Source organism: Erigeron canadensis, chromosome 5, assembly GCF_010389155.1.
Source record: "Erigeron canadensis isolate Cc75 chromosome 5, C_canadensis_v1, whole genome shotgun sequence".
In the NCBI taxonomy this organism is placed as follows: domain Eukaryota; kingdom Viridiplantae; phylum Streptophyta; class Magnoliopsida; order Asterales; family Asteraceae; genus Erigeron; species Erigeron canadensis.
The window spans coordinates 13,292,340-13,305,255 of record NC_057765.1 but is presented as its reverse complement, the minus strand read 5'-3'; the positions used below and the strand labels follow the sequence as shown (position 1 = coordinate 13,305,255).

The following is a 12,916-nucleotide window of genomic DNA, read 5'->3' as shown; positions in this document are numbered from 1 at the left end:
AGAAGAGATCAATTTACTCAAAGTTCACACAGATTTTAACTTAGCTGATCCTTTCACAAAAGCTTTGTCTAGGCCCAAGCTTGAAAGGCATGCCGATGGCATAGGACTTAAATTAGCTAGTTATTTCATGTAAATCTGTTGTTTCAGTGTTTGGATAAGGGATGTTAAACAATTTATATTCTCCATAATGAAATAAAGTACTTGATATGTTTGATTTCATTCAATATTAAATTGTGTCCTATATTTGCATGTTTAAATCCTTGAATATTTCATTTAATACTTTATATATTATTGAATATTCTAAATTGTCCATTGTTGATTAATTATATGGGAATATAATTAAAGAAAGACAAATGTGAGTGATTGGTTATATTCTTGGAATATGTAATGGATGGATCCCACCAAACTCACATGATATCCATAGCGGATGCATATCGGACTACCCCACTAACGAATTATCGCTTTATGGATCATCGTCATTAAGTGAAATTCGCAAATGGTTACTTTTATTGATCCTTTGACTTGAGATACAAGTAGGTCAGCATATATGAATCGCACTTACTTGATATAGTTCTAACTCACCTGAATAAGGGGGTACATAAAGGGCTATTTTCAGAAAACGTCATGAAATATGATGACTGACACGTGTAGTCAATATAGGATTTGTTCCTTCAATTTGAAATTGAAGTATGATACCGTTTGGCGCCCTCATTTGGACTAATTAAAGATGTTTGCATGGCCGTGCCCAAATAAATCCAGATTGTTCTCGATTATATTTGGTAATCATTAATTAGTTATAGAATGAGAAACATAATCGTTAAATTATGAAATGATCTCGATCCATATTCATATTTAACAAAGGTATCTGAACAAAGGGATAATAAATGCGTTAACCATTTAAACAGTACTTAAATGTTTTTGGGAGCATTGGCGTGTTGCTAGACGCTTACCAATGTTATTACCTTCATTCGTTACGAGCTCAAGTGGGAGCTGTTGGAATATGATCACGTAAAATGAACGTATGTCTGAAAAGTATTTAAGCCTACGGGGTCACACCTCAACGTGAATGTAACTATAAATTTATTAATATATCAAATGTAATTTATTAATTAATTTGATTACGAAAAACTAACGGAGGTTAGTTAAAAAAGTTAAAAGTTAACGGTACTTAACTAACGGACTTAACGGAGAAGAGTTGGAATTAGGAAACAATTAGGAAACCCCTCTAGAATGTTCTAGGGGGGGGGGACGGTCGAACCAAAACCTTAAACTTGACCATTAAGTTTCCTAAGCCTATAAATAGAAGCCTAGGTTAATTGTTTTACACACACAATTAATTAGGTTTTTCTAAAACCCTAAAAATCTCTTCTCTCTTCCTCTCTCTTTGCAATCAAATTAATTAACAAAGAGAATTGAACGTGTACCTTTTTGCAAAGCTTCCAATAATGTTATTAATAATAAGATTATTATTATTTAGGGTCTAAAGTAAAACCCTTCTATGATCGCACACTAGACACCCTTATACCGTATGCTAGTACCCGAATCACGAACCAAACAACTCTTTGTTTCTATCCCTTATAGCCGAAACCCATGAACTTTGAAATCCCCATGATCTTCAAAAATCATTATAGTCGACAACCAAAAGCATAATAAATGTGTACATTAATTTCTACATTAATTATTATGAATATGTAGTTCTATTTGGTTTTGGACGACACAAAACCAAAACCCTTTAAAGGGTTTTTGGTCGAACCATGTAAGGAAGAGAGAGGAGATAGTTTTTTGTGTGTAGGAATGAATAAAACCCTTAAACCTAAGCCCTTTATTCATAGGCTTAATTAATAGGGTTTTAAAACTTGGTGGACAAATAATCCCAAGGCCTAGAAGCCTTAGGATTTTCGGCCCCCATATGGAATAAGGAAACAACTCATTTTCCTTATTTCAATCCAACACCTCCTCTTTAATTAATTAAATCTATAATTAATTCGTGATGATTTTTTAATTAATATATTTTACAATATACTAATTAATAATATAAGGTTACCATGTCATTTCGTGTGACTCAGTAGGCTTAAATTATTCTCGGACATGCGACTTATAGTAAAATGATCATATGCCAACAGCTCCCACTTGAGCATGTTTTTATAAACGCAATAACATTGGTTGGTGTCTAGCAACACTCCAATGCTCCCAGAAATATTTAAGAATAGATTCTTAAATTGCCAAATTGAAATGTTTAGTCTTTAATATCCCTTTGTTCAGATACCCTTGTTAATTATGAATATGGATCAATGTCATTTCATAATTTAACAATTATGTTTCTCATTTCTATAATTAATCAAGATTACCAAATTAATCAAAACTCCTCTTGAGTTCATTTGGGTACGGCCATACAAACATCAAAATTAATTAATTAATGAGGGGCCCAAATGGTATCATACTTCAGTTGCAAATTGAAGGAACAAATCCTATATTGACTACAAGTGTCTGGCCATGTCGTTTCTTAACATTTCTGAAAATAGCCCTTTATTACTGCCTTGTTCAGGACAGTTAGGAACTATATCAAGAAATGCAATCCACACATGCATAACTCACTTGTATATCAAGTCAAAGGATAAATAAAGTAACCATTTCACGAATTTCATTTAATGACGCCGATCCATAAAATGATAATTCGTTCTGTGGGGTAAGTCCAATATTCACCTTTGAATATCATGTGAGTTTGGTACGATCCACTATCTTCAAAATATTCCCTTAAATATTTTCACCAATCTCTCACAATTGTCTTACTTTAATTATATTCCCATATAATTAATCGACAATGGACGTTTAGAATATTCAACTAATATTCATGGATTTAAACATGCAAATATAGGACACAATTATTATAAAAATGAAACCACTTATACCGCGTATAAAAATTCATTTATTAAAAATAACAATTGTTTAACATCCCATTATTTAAATGCCAATCACAGATTTACATGATATAACTAGCAATAACCTATGCCCACGGCATAGTTATTGAGCCTTCCTTTTGACAATGCCTTTGTAAAAGGATCCGCTAAGTTACAATCTGTGTGAACTTTGAGTATTTTCATTTCACGCGATTCGCTTTGCTCTCGAACATAGTGATATCTCCTTTGGTAATGTCTGGCACCTTTTTGAACCTCAGGCTCATTGGCAATGATAATTGCTCCCGAATTATCACAGTACAAATCCATAGGTGTGTTATTTGAGGATTATCATATTAAAATCTAAAAATAAACTTTCTAATCCAGACAACCTTCATGTCGTCTTCTCTGAGACGGCAATATACTCAGATTCTGTTACATACATAGCAACTGTGGTTTGCTATTAGCTCATAGCATTCCACCGTGTCTTCATTTAAAATGAAGACGTATCCCGACTGATATTCTTGAAACATCTTCATCAGTCATGAAATCCAACATCACAAATTCTATTACCATTTGAATTTTGATCAGGATTTTAACCATACACCAAGAATAATTCTTTAGTAGCCCGCATGTACTTAAGAATACTTTTCACAGCAGTTCATTGATCCACTCCGGGATTTTGCTGATATCGACTAACAATATTTTGAGCGAAACACAACTTCAGGTCTAGTGCATCTTACTGCATACATGATAGATCCCACAGCCGAAGCATAAGGAACTCTTTGCACATGCTCCACCTTTTCAGGTGTAGAAGCACCGTTCTTGCTAGATAAATTAAGTCCTTCTTGCATAGCCAAGTTCCCGCGCTTAGAATTTTCCATCTTGAATCTCTTCAAGATCTTATCAATATACACACTTTGACTTAATCCGATCAATCGTTTACTTCTATCTTTATAGATTTTGATTCCAAGTATGAATGTTGTTTCACCCAAGTCTTTCATAGCGAAACACTTTTCAAGATAAGATTTAACGTCTTTCAACATTAGAATGTGATTTCCTATTATCAATATGTCATCGACATACAAGACAAGGAAAGTAACATTACTCCCACTAGCTCTACGATATACACATGGCTCATCAGGATTCTGAACAAAATCAAACTTTTTGATCTCTTCATCAAACCTTTTATTCCAATTCCTTGATGCTTGCTTTAGTCCATAAATGGACCTTTGAAGCTTGCATACTTTGTTGGGATGTTTTGGATCGACAAAACCTTCAGGTTGGTCCATATAGACTTCCTCGTCTAAAAAACCATTCAAGAAAGCGGTTTTGACATCCATTTGCCATATCTCAAAGTAATAGTACGCCGCTATGGCTAAGATGATCCTAATAGCTCTAATGTCTGCTACCGGAGAAAAGGTTTCCTCATAATCAACTCCAAAGAGTTGAGTATAACCTTTCACCACAAGACGAGCTTTATAGGTGTGTATATTTCCATCCATGTCGGTCTTCTTCTTGAAGATCCATTTACACCCAACGGTTCTACCATTTGGTGGAAGATCAACCAAGCTCCAGACTTGATTGTTTTTCATGGATTTCATTTCCACATTCGCAGCTTCAAGCCATTTTTCAGATTCCGGATCTGATAATGCAGCATTGAAATTAAGAGGTTCATTCAAATCTCCTACCACGTGTTGTTCAGACTCAATCATAAGATTTAATCTATCACGAGCACGTATGGTCCTTGAGGACTTACGAAGTGGAATCGCTTCATCTTCAACTTGAAGTTCATCTGGAGATTCATCTCTTTGAACATTTTCCCCCCCAAGTTGAAGATTGCTAGTATCTTTAGAAGTTGACACATCTTCTTGATGCTCATCAAGCTCAACAATCCTCCCACTGTCTTCTTGAGATATGAGTTTCTTTTCAAAGAACTCAGCATATCGATGAACCTTGATAGTATGTTCCGTAGGAAAGTAGAAATAGTAACGCATCGTTTCCTTTGGGTATCCTACAAAGATGCACTTGACAGATCTAGGTGCAAGCTTGTCAGGCATATCTCGTTTCGCGAGCGCCTCACATCCCCAGACCTTTAAGTAAGACAATTGAGGAACACTTCCATGCCACAATTCATGCGGTGTCTTGTCAACCTTCTTAGTTGGAACCATATTGAGAATGCATGCAGCAATCTCTAGAGCATAATCACAAAATGAAATAGGAGAGTCTTAAGGTTCATCGTTTATCTTACCATGTTCAACAAGGTTCGATTTCTCCTTTCACATATACCCTTATATAGGAGTAAGCTCTTGGATAAATCCACAAGATTTTAGATGATCCTTAAACTTTTGGCTTAAGTATTCTTCATCTCAATCAGAATGAAGAATCTTGATGGTTCTATTGAGTTGATTCTCTACTTCACTTTTAAATTCATTGAATATTTCAAAGACTTCATGTTTATGTTTAAGAAATTAAACATAACCATAATGACTGAAATCATTCATAAAAATGATGAAGTAGCTAGCTTTCCTTGACATATGCCTAAATGGGCTACATACATCTGAATGTATCAGTCCAAGTAATTCCTTAGCCCTCTTTGGTTTTATGCGGAAAAGGTATTTTTGTCATCTTGCTGAAACCACAAGGCATGCATTTGTCAATATGATTCATCATTTGATTTAACGATCTCTTGTCAAATGATTCATCATTTGATTTTAAGATCCCTTCAATTTGAAGTATGCATTTCTTGCTAACGACAACACATTTATCAAATGATTCATCATTTGATTTCAAGATCCCTTCATTATGAAGATTTCCAATGTATTTCTTGCTAACGACAATCCCAAAAAACACGCAATTTATAAAATGATTCATTATTTGATTGCAAGATCTCTTCATAATGAAGATTTCCAATGCGTTTCTTGCTAATGATAATGTTAAATCCATGCATTTATCAAATGATTCATCATTTTATTGTAAGACACAGTCCCTTTGAAGTCTTTAAATGCCTTTCTTGACAAACTTAAACAAGATGACTATGTCAAAGATAATTAGAGTCCAAGTTAAACTTGACTCTTTGCTATTGAATTATTATTTGTATAACAACGCATATAATTCAATTTTGAAGATACTTGAAGCACTTGCCAAACCAGCTTGCTTCTTCTTCACATTCAACTCAGCTAGATACTTTAGCCATATGCTCCTTTTGCCAAAAGGGTCTTTTAAGGTTTTGAGACAAACACAACTTGTTTTCTCTTACCAAAAATCTTGCCCTTAGCTTACGGCTGTTTTGCTTTCCGAACCTTTCCCCCCTTGATCATAAGAACTCGGGATGTAGCATATTTCCTTGGAAGCTCTTTCTCATACTCAATTAACATGACATGAAGTTTAGCTGTGGTTTTACTAATGCTATGTATAGTTTAACCTTTCCAATTGTCCATGAGTACCTCTTCAACTAAAGTACTTGAGGACTAACCGATGTTCCATGCTCGTGTCGCAAGTCATGAAGTTGATCAACTAGGTCGAACACCTCCACTTCGGCTTGCTTTTAGTACAAAGACTTGAGTTCAGTGAGCATATCATATGGAAATGAACGCTGAAATTGCTGTTGAAGGTCGGCATTCATGCTTTCCAACATTAAACAAGCAACTTCATCGTGTCTATCATACCGAGCATTGTATGCAGCCAACTTTCAAGTTGAAGCATTCGCTCCCGGAACAACGTTGTCTGCTCATCAATGACTTAAACCCAGTCATTGAAGTTTGGCTCCAGAAAGTCTTTTCTTTTCTAGCATCGACCTGAAAGCCGATTGGTGTATGTTTTGAGAAGGATTTGTTGTTGCCATTTTCAAAACAGACAAAAATTCAATTATCGGTATTTTTGATAATTATCCTTAAGAAATGTAATTTTACCCTTGTTAAATTCATCTAACAAATTACTTTCACTAAGGCTAGGATCCAACTTGACATAAAATCATTTCATCAGTTGATCTGCTAGAAATGACGGCATTCAACAGGTAATCGAGAAACGATAATTGCATTCATGCAACTCCTAGATTTATGGGACTTACAACAACACTGTAAAGGGGTATTAAGTGTTTTGTAAACATGTTTTGTCCCATCTTATGCCACGGGTTAAGGTCTCACCTCTTAACTCGTTTTAAGTCGCCCAATTAAGAACATGTAGATAGTCCACCGCTGTCTCACAACGAGTGGTAATCCACCTTGAAGAGATACAATTCACCTACGTCTCACGTAGAGCAAAAAGCACTAGCAAGTGTTCTTAGCAAAGTGGGTGGCATTGACTTAACTTTAAATGGGTAATGCATTTGATGTGAATCAAAAGTTTATGTTTGAAGACTCATGCATAATCTTCGAAACATAATATTTAATAAAATCATTTGTATAGTATTACAACACAAGAGAGCTCGGTAGCTCCATTTGAACGCACAAAGAAGCGCAAGGGCAAAGGTATGCGATGAACGCGATTTAAAAACCCGCCCTTTTTGAAGGCTAGCGCACTCCGACTTATACCTCTCTTAGAGTTTGTTCAAATGGGTGAGCCGGTGTATCTCAAGGTTGCAAGACTCCAATTTTATTAATGAAATCACTATTCCGATAGTTCTTAGTCAAGTTTATTTTCAAAACCAATTTTTGCATCACCTTTATACAACTTATAAACAAATACAAAAATTAATAAACTTACTAATTACCGAACTATTTAATCAAGTAACAAGTTAAGGTGGGCCACCTAAACATGGTCACTATGGTTCATGCAAATGTTCAATCCCGGCTCCCCTTCCGAAGAAGAGGACCACATGCATCAAGTTAGCTGATTGCATAAGCCTTTAAACTATTAACTTAACAAGTTGCATATAAACACATAAACATGCTGACTGGAAATTTCCAGTAGCTTGACGACCAGTTTAAGCCTGTTTCTGGTCCGACTCAGCTTTCGACCAAAACTACAAAGTTGTATCCCTATGTGTTGGGCTTCTACAGTCCAAAGCACGACTTCTAACTCATTACAGATTAATTTATATGATTTTTCTAGTAAATTGTCGCACATCAGAAAATTTACACGCAAAAATCACATTGTCACATAATTATCTAATAATTAACCCTAATTATTGGATCAACATGCTTTGCATAATATAACACTTTATATATCTAGTAAAATCACAATAAATTTTGCATAAGTTTCTTGTGATTTTACTATTTATTTAACAACTTTAAATAAAACAATACACATAATCATGCAATTCATCACATAATTTATATCAATTCATAATTCAAAACTTGTTTGAGGGTTTCAATCTCCATTGAACAAGGTTAAAACTTTAATTAAACAAAAAACCCTAATTTTTATTTAATCAAGATCCAATTTAATTAATTAAAAAAAATAAGAAAAACAACCTTTTGATTATTTAACAATTAATTAAAAACAACCAACCCTTAAACCCCCCCCCCCCTTCAAGTTTTGATCTTTGTAATTAATAGATCACATATGTGGCTCGTGATACCACTATTATAATATGAACACATAAACATACAAGATCACGAATAAGCGCAACGGAAGAAATCGAAACAAATATGCAATCAAATTTTATTGAATTGAACGTGTACCTTTTCGTAAAGCTTCCAATAATGTTATTAATAATAAGATTATTATTATTTAGGGTCTAACGTAAAACCCCTCTATGATCACACACTAGACACCCTTATACCGTATGCTAGTACCCGAATCACGAACCAAACAACTCTTTGTTTCTATCCCGTATAGCCGAAACCCATGAACTTTGAAATCCCCATGATCTTCAAAAATCATTATAGTCGACAACCAAAAGCATAATAAATGTGTACATTAATTATTATGAATATGTAGTTCTATTTGGTTTTGGACGACACAAAACCAAAACCCTTTAAAGGGTTTTTGATCGAACCATGTAAGAAAGAGAGAGGAGATAATTTCTTAGTGTGTAGGAATGAATAAAACCTTTAAACTTAAATAGGCTTAATTAATAGGGTTTTAAAACTTGGTGGACAAGTAATCCCAAGGCCTAGAAGCCTTAGGATTTTCGGCCCCCATATGGAATAAGGAAAGAACTCATTTTCCTTATTTCAATCCAACACCTCCTCTTTAATTAATTAAATCTATAATTAATTCGTGATTATAATCTAATTAATATATTTTACAATATACTAATTAATAATATAAGGTTACCATGTCATTTCGTGTGACCCCATAAGCTTAAATTATTCCCTGACATGCGACTTATAATAAAATGATCATATGCCAACTCTTCTTCCCTGTCACATCAGCATCACATAACCCAGGACTCCCCTCAGGACACTCACTGTCTACAAACAAAAGCTGTTTAGAACCTCTTTACACATCATCATTAATTATTCTATAATTTATCTCACACACGCAAATACAAATATACATATATACACTGCACATATATAAAACAAAACAAAAAACTTCAGCCAACCCCACCTCTTTCCGTCCTTGAACTTCTTGGAGAAGAATAATATGGAAGACGGAGCCACAAGGACGATGCATGCCAATAGAAGTCCTGCGTCCTATGGCCTCAAGACGCTCGCCCAAGACTCCTATAAGCACCACCCTTATAAACCATATACTAATTAATGAGAAAATAACCTCAATACCCAATTTTTAAAAAAAATATATCAATATACCCAAGTTTTTTAGGATTTTTACAAAATACCCAACAAAATCGCAATAAATTTCAAAAATTGCAATGAGATTCATAAAATCGCAATAAAATTCCGAAAATCGCAACGAGATTATATAAAATCGCAATGGCATTTCTAAAATCACATAAAGATTTAACAAAATCGAATAAAGATTTAACATAATCGCATAAAGATTTTATAAATTTCATTAAGATTTTGTACACATAAAGTTCTTTATGAGATTCTAAGTTCTTTATGCGATTATCAAGTTCTTTATGCGATTCTGAAATCTTTATGCGATTTTTCAATGTTCTTTATGAGATTTTTAAAGTTCTTTATGCGATTTTCAATGTTCTTTATGCGATTTTCATCATTTTTATGCGATTTTCCAAAATTATTGCGATTTTGTGGGTATTTTGTTAAAATCTAAAAAAACCTGAGTAAATTAATAATTTTTTTAAAAAATTGGGTATTGAGGTTATTTTATCTTAATTAATTTGGTGAAAAAGTCACATGATATACTTAAGCTCACATATAACGTTATTTGGCGAAAGTTAATGATGCGGGTTCAAGCTTGAAGGATTGGGCTCTTTTGTTTCAGGAGGCTCTAAAGATTGCACGAGTCAAAAGGTTTTGTTAAAAATCAGTATAACTTCGGTTATGAGACTTTGATTTGGGTGTGCGACTAGTCAAAACGAAAATTGAGACACGAGAATATTATATTTTATTAGGTATTTATGTTTTTATTTTAGTTTGTTAAACACTTTGTGGGTTAGTTTCCAACCAGTTTGTCTTCCTAAATTCATTTAAAATTTCAGGGTCTATTTTAAGGCCCAATATTATACTGAAACATTTGGTTTTTGATTATATGAAATTTTGTTATTTTTTTTTTTACCAAAATCATAAATTTGTGCTTGAGTGAAAAATTAACTTGATATTTTAGTGTTTATTGACTCAACAATATTTAAAAGAATCCTCATCCATCCATGTGAATAGCATGTTTAATTTCAACTTGTGTATATACTTGTATCAATTAACTATAGACTTCATGGACAAAGAAAAATTAAGATTACGGATAGTTGACATAATTTAATAGTTAAACATAAAAACAAATAGTTTTTGCCATGTGAAAATGAGAACGTCTTGGAATATTCAACTAAAGAAATAAATCTTGAAGTCGTCAAAGTTCGATCAAACGTGTAGTGCTAAATAGCTACGTATTTAAAACACCTAATCCCACTTTCTCCGATATATCCATCACTAAAGTCTCCTTCAATATTTCATTATTATTATAAATACATCATATTCACGTTCTAAACCTCTCTTACTATCACATCAAACTAACTACATATTTTCTTTTACAAAATACAATGTCTCTTAGAGCTAGGCCAGTAGCAAATGCATCATCCTCGTCCGACGACAAGGTTGAGACAATCGTCCCCGACAGCCCTAGACCACCACCGACGCCACCACCACCAACTTTATCACAATGGGCTATATCACAAACATTGGCTAGTACAGCCCAACTAGCCAACCTCCTTCCCACAGGAACCCTCTTAGCTCTCCAAACCGTAACACCAATCTTCACAAACCACGGTTCGTGTGACGCTGTCACACGTCCACTCACCGCCATCCTCCTCATCTTTCTCACTTTAGCTTGTTTCCTTGCAAGCTTCACAGACAGTTTCAAGTCAGATGGTCAAGTCTTCTACGGATTTGCAACGTTTAAAGGCATGTGGGTGTTTGATTCCCAAACCGCAGCAGCCTCACCTTCAGGTTTGCCAGATTTGAGAAAGTACAAGTTAACCGCAATTGATTGGATACATGCCTTTGTATCAGCCTTTGTGTTGGCAACTTTAGCTATGCGAGATAGAAGTGTGGTGAGTTGCTTTTATCCAAAACCAAGCCATGAAGTTCAAGAGGTTTTGGACATTGTTCCATTGGGGCTTGGTCTTGTTTGTAGTTTGGTGTTTGTAATCTTTCCTTCCAAGAGACATGGCATTGGTTATCCGGTCTCTCATTAATTAATTTAATCGTGTCTAGCTAGTCTAAAGATTATATATTCTTTCAAGAAACCTTGATCAAATATTAGTTTTTCTTTTGTTTTTTATTTTAACTTGGATCTAGTCTGTTTGTACGTAACTATATAATAATGTCACATGTACACCTTGTATACATGGTTAATGAAATAATCACACGAATATTTGATTATAAGTTTCAATTACGTATCTCATAGATAACAAACCAATTATTATTGGTGAACTAATAAGTTAGTTACTCCCTCCGTCCCATTTTAATTGTTATGTTGACTAACTTTGACCGTAAATAACTTTGTTTGTACCATGTACTAGTTGATGAAACTTATATGAACGAAAAGTACATTAAAAATCCAATCCACTCATATATTTTATATCAAGTGTTACATGAATTAAACAAAGTTATTTACAGTCAAAGTTAGTCAACATGACAACTAAAATGGAACGATTAACATCATATTTTTGTATTTTATATGTATATATATCAAACTAATCGGATTCAACTATATATTCTCATTTGACCACGGAATTACATAATTGATCAAAATCATATGAATATACTAGCATGGTACCCGTGCGTTGCAGTGAATATCATGGTATAGGCTTGTGTGTGAACACTGTGTGTAAAATCATGTAAATGAGCCTGTGTGTGAAAAAAAAAGAGTTTTAATGGCTGCCATGTTATGGTTGTTTTTTATGGGAGAGTAGTTTTGACATTTTCCTTCATCTAACTTTTAACATGAGAAGCTATTTTTTTATTATATAGTATAGAAGTATAGATATAGATGCAATCATATTTACCATTTGGTGGAGCTTTGAAAATTTAGGAATGATGTTGTATTTAATCCATCTAAGAGAAGGAACAACGTACTAGTTGAAACCATAGTTAGTCTCTCCTACTTTTGGTTCTGCTATATATAGACGCAAGAAGGCTACAATTGGATAAGATGTTTGGATCAACAATGCTTTACTTGCTATTTAAGCTCGTGGTTAGTTTGATTGTAATTCTCAATAGTCTATAAGTAGTTTCCTTTTCTTGGTCTTACCTAATTGTGTAATTGTTGTATGCTAGATTTATCCTCTTTGTATCTTAAGATCTAGTATTTCGCTAGTTGGTTTTTTTATATAATGTATTTCTGCAGTTCTATATAGATATAGTAATGAAGCAGGTCAATATTATGATCAAGTGAGATAATGGCATAGCTGCACCTTGGCGGCTTGAAATATTTTTTTAATTAATGGAGTAGGTGGCAAGAAACAAAATCCCACCTCATTTACATAATTTAAA

General features: G+C 33.9%; 1 protein-coding gene across 1 annotated transcript; it reads left to right on the top strand.

Moving 5' to 3' along the window:
* Positions 1 to 10,935: 10,935 nt before the first annotated feature.
* LOC122602349 (protein DMP3-like) lies at positions 10,936 to 11,782 on the top strand. Its single transcript, XM_043775047.1, has one exon. The coding sequence runs from the start codon at positions 10,963 to 10,965 to the stop codon at positions 11,614 to 11,616; it is 654 nt and encodes a 217-aa protein (XP_043630982.1). The 5' UTR covers positions 10,936 to 10,962; the 3' UTR covers positions 11,617 to 11,782.
* Positions 11,783 to 12,916: the final 1,134 nt, after the last annotated feature.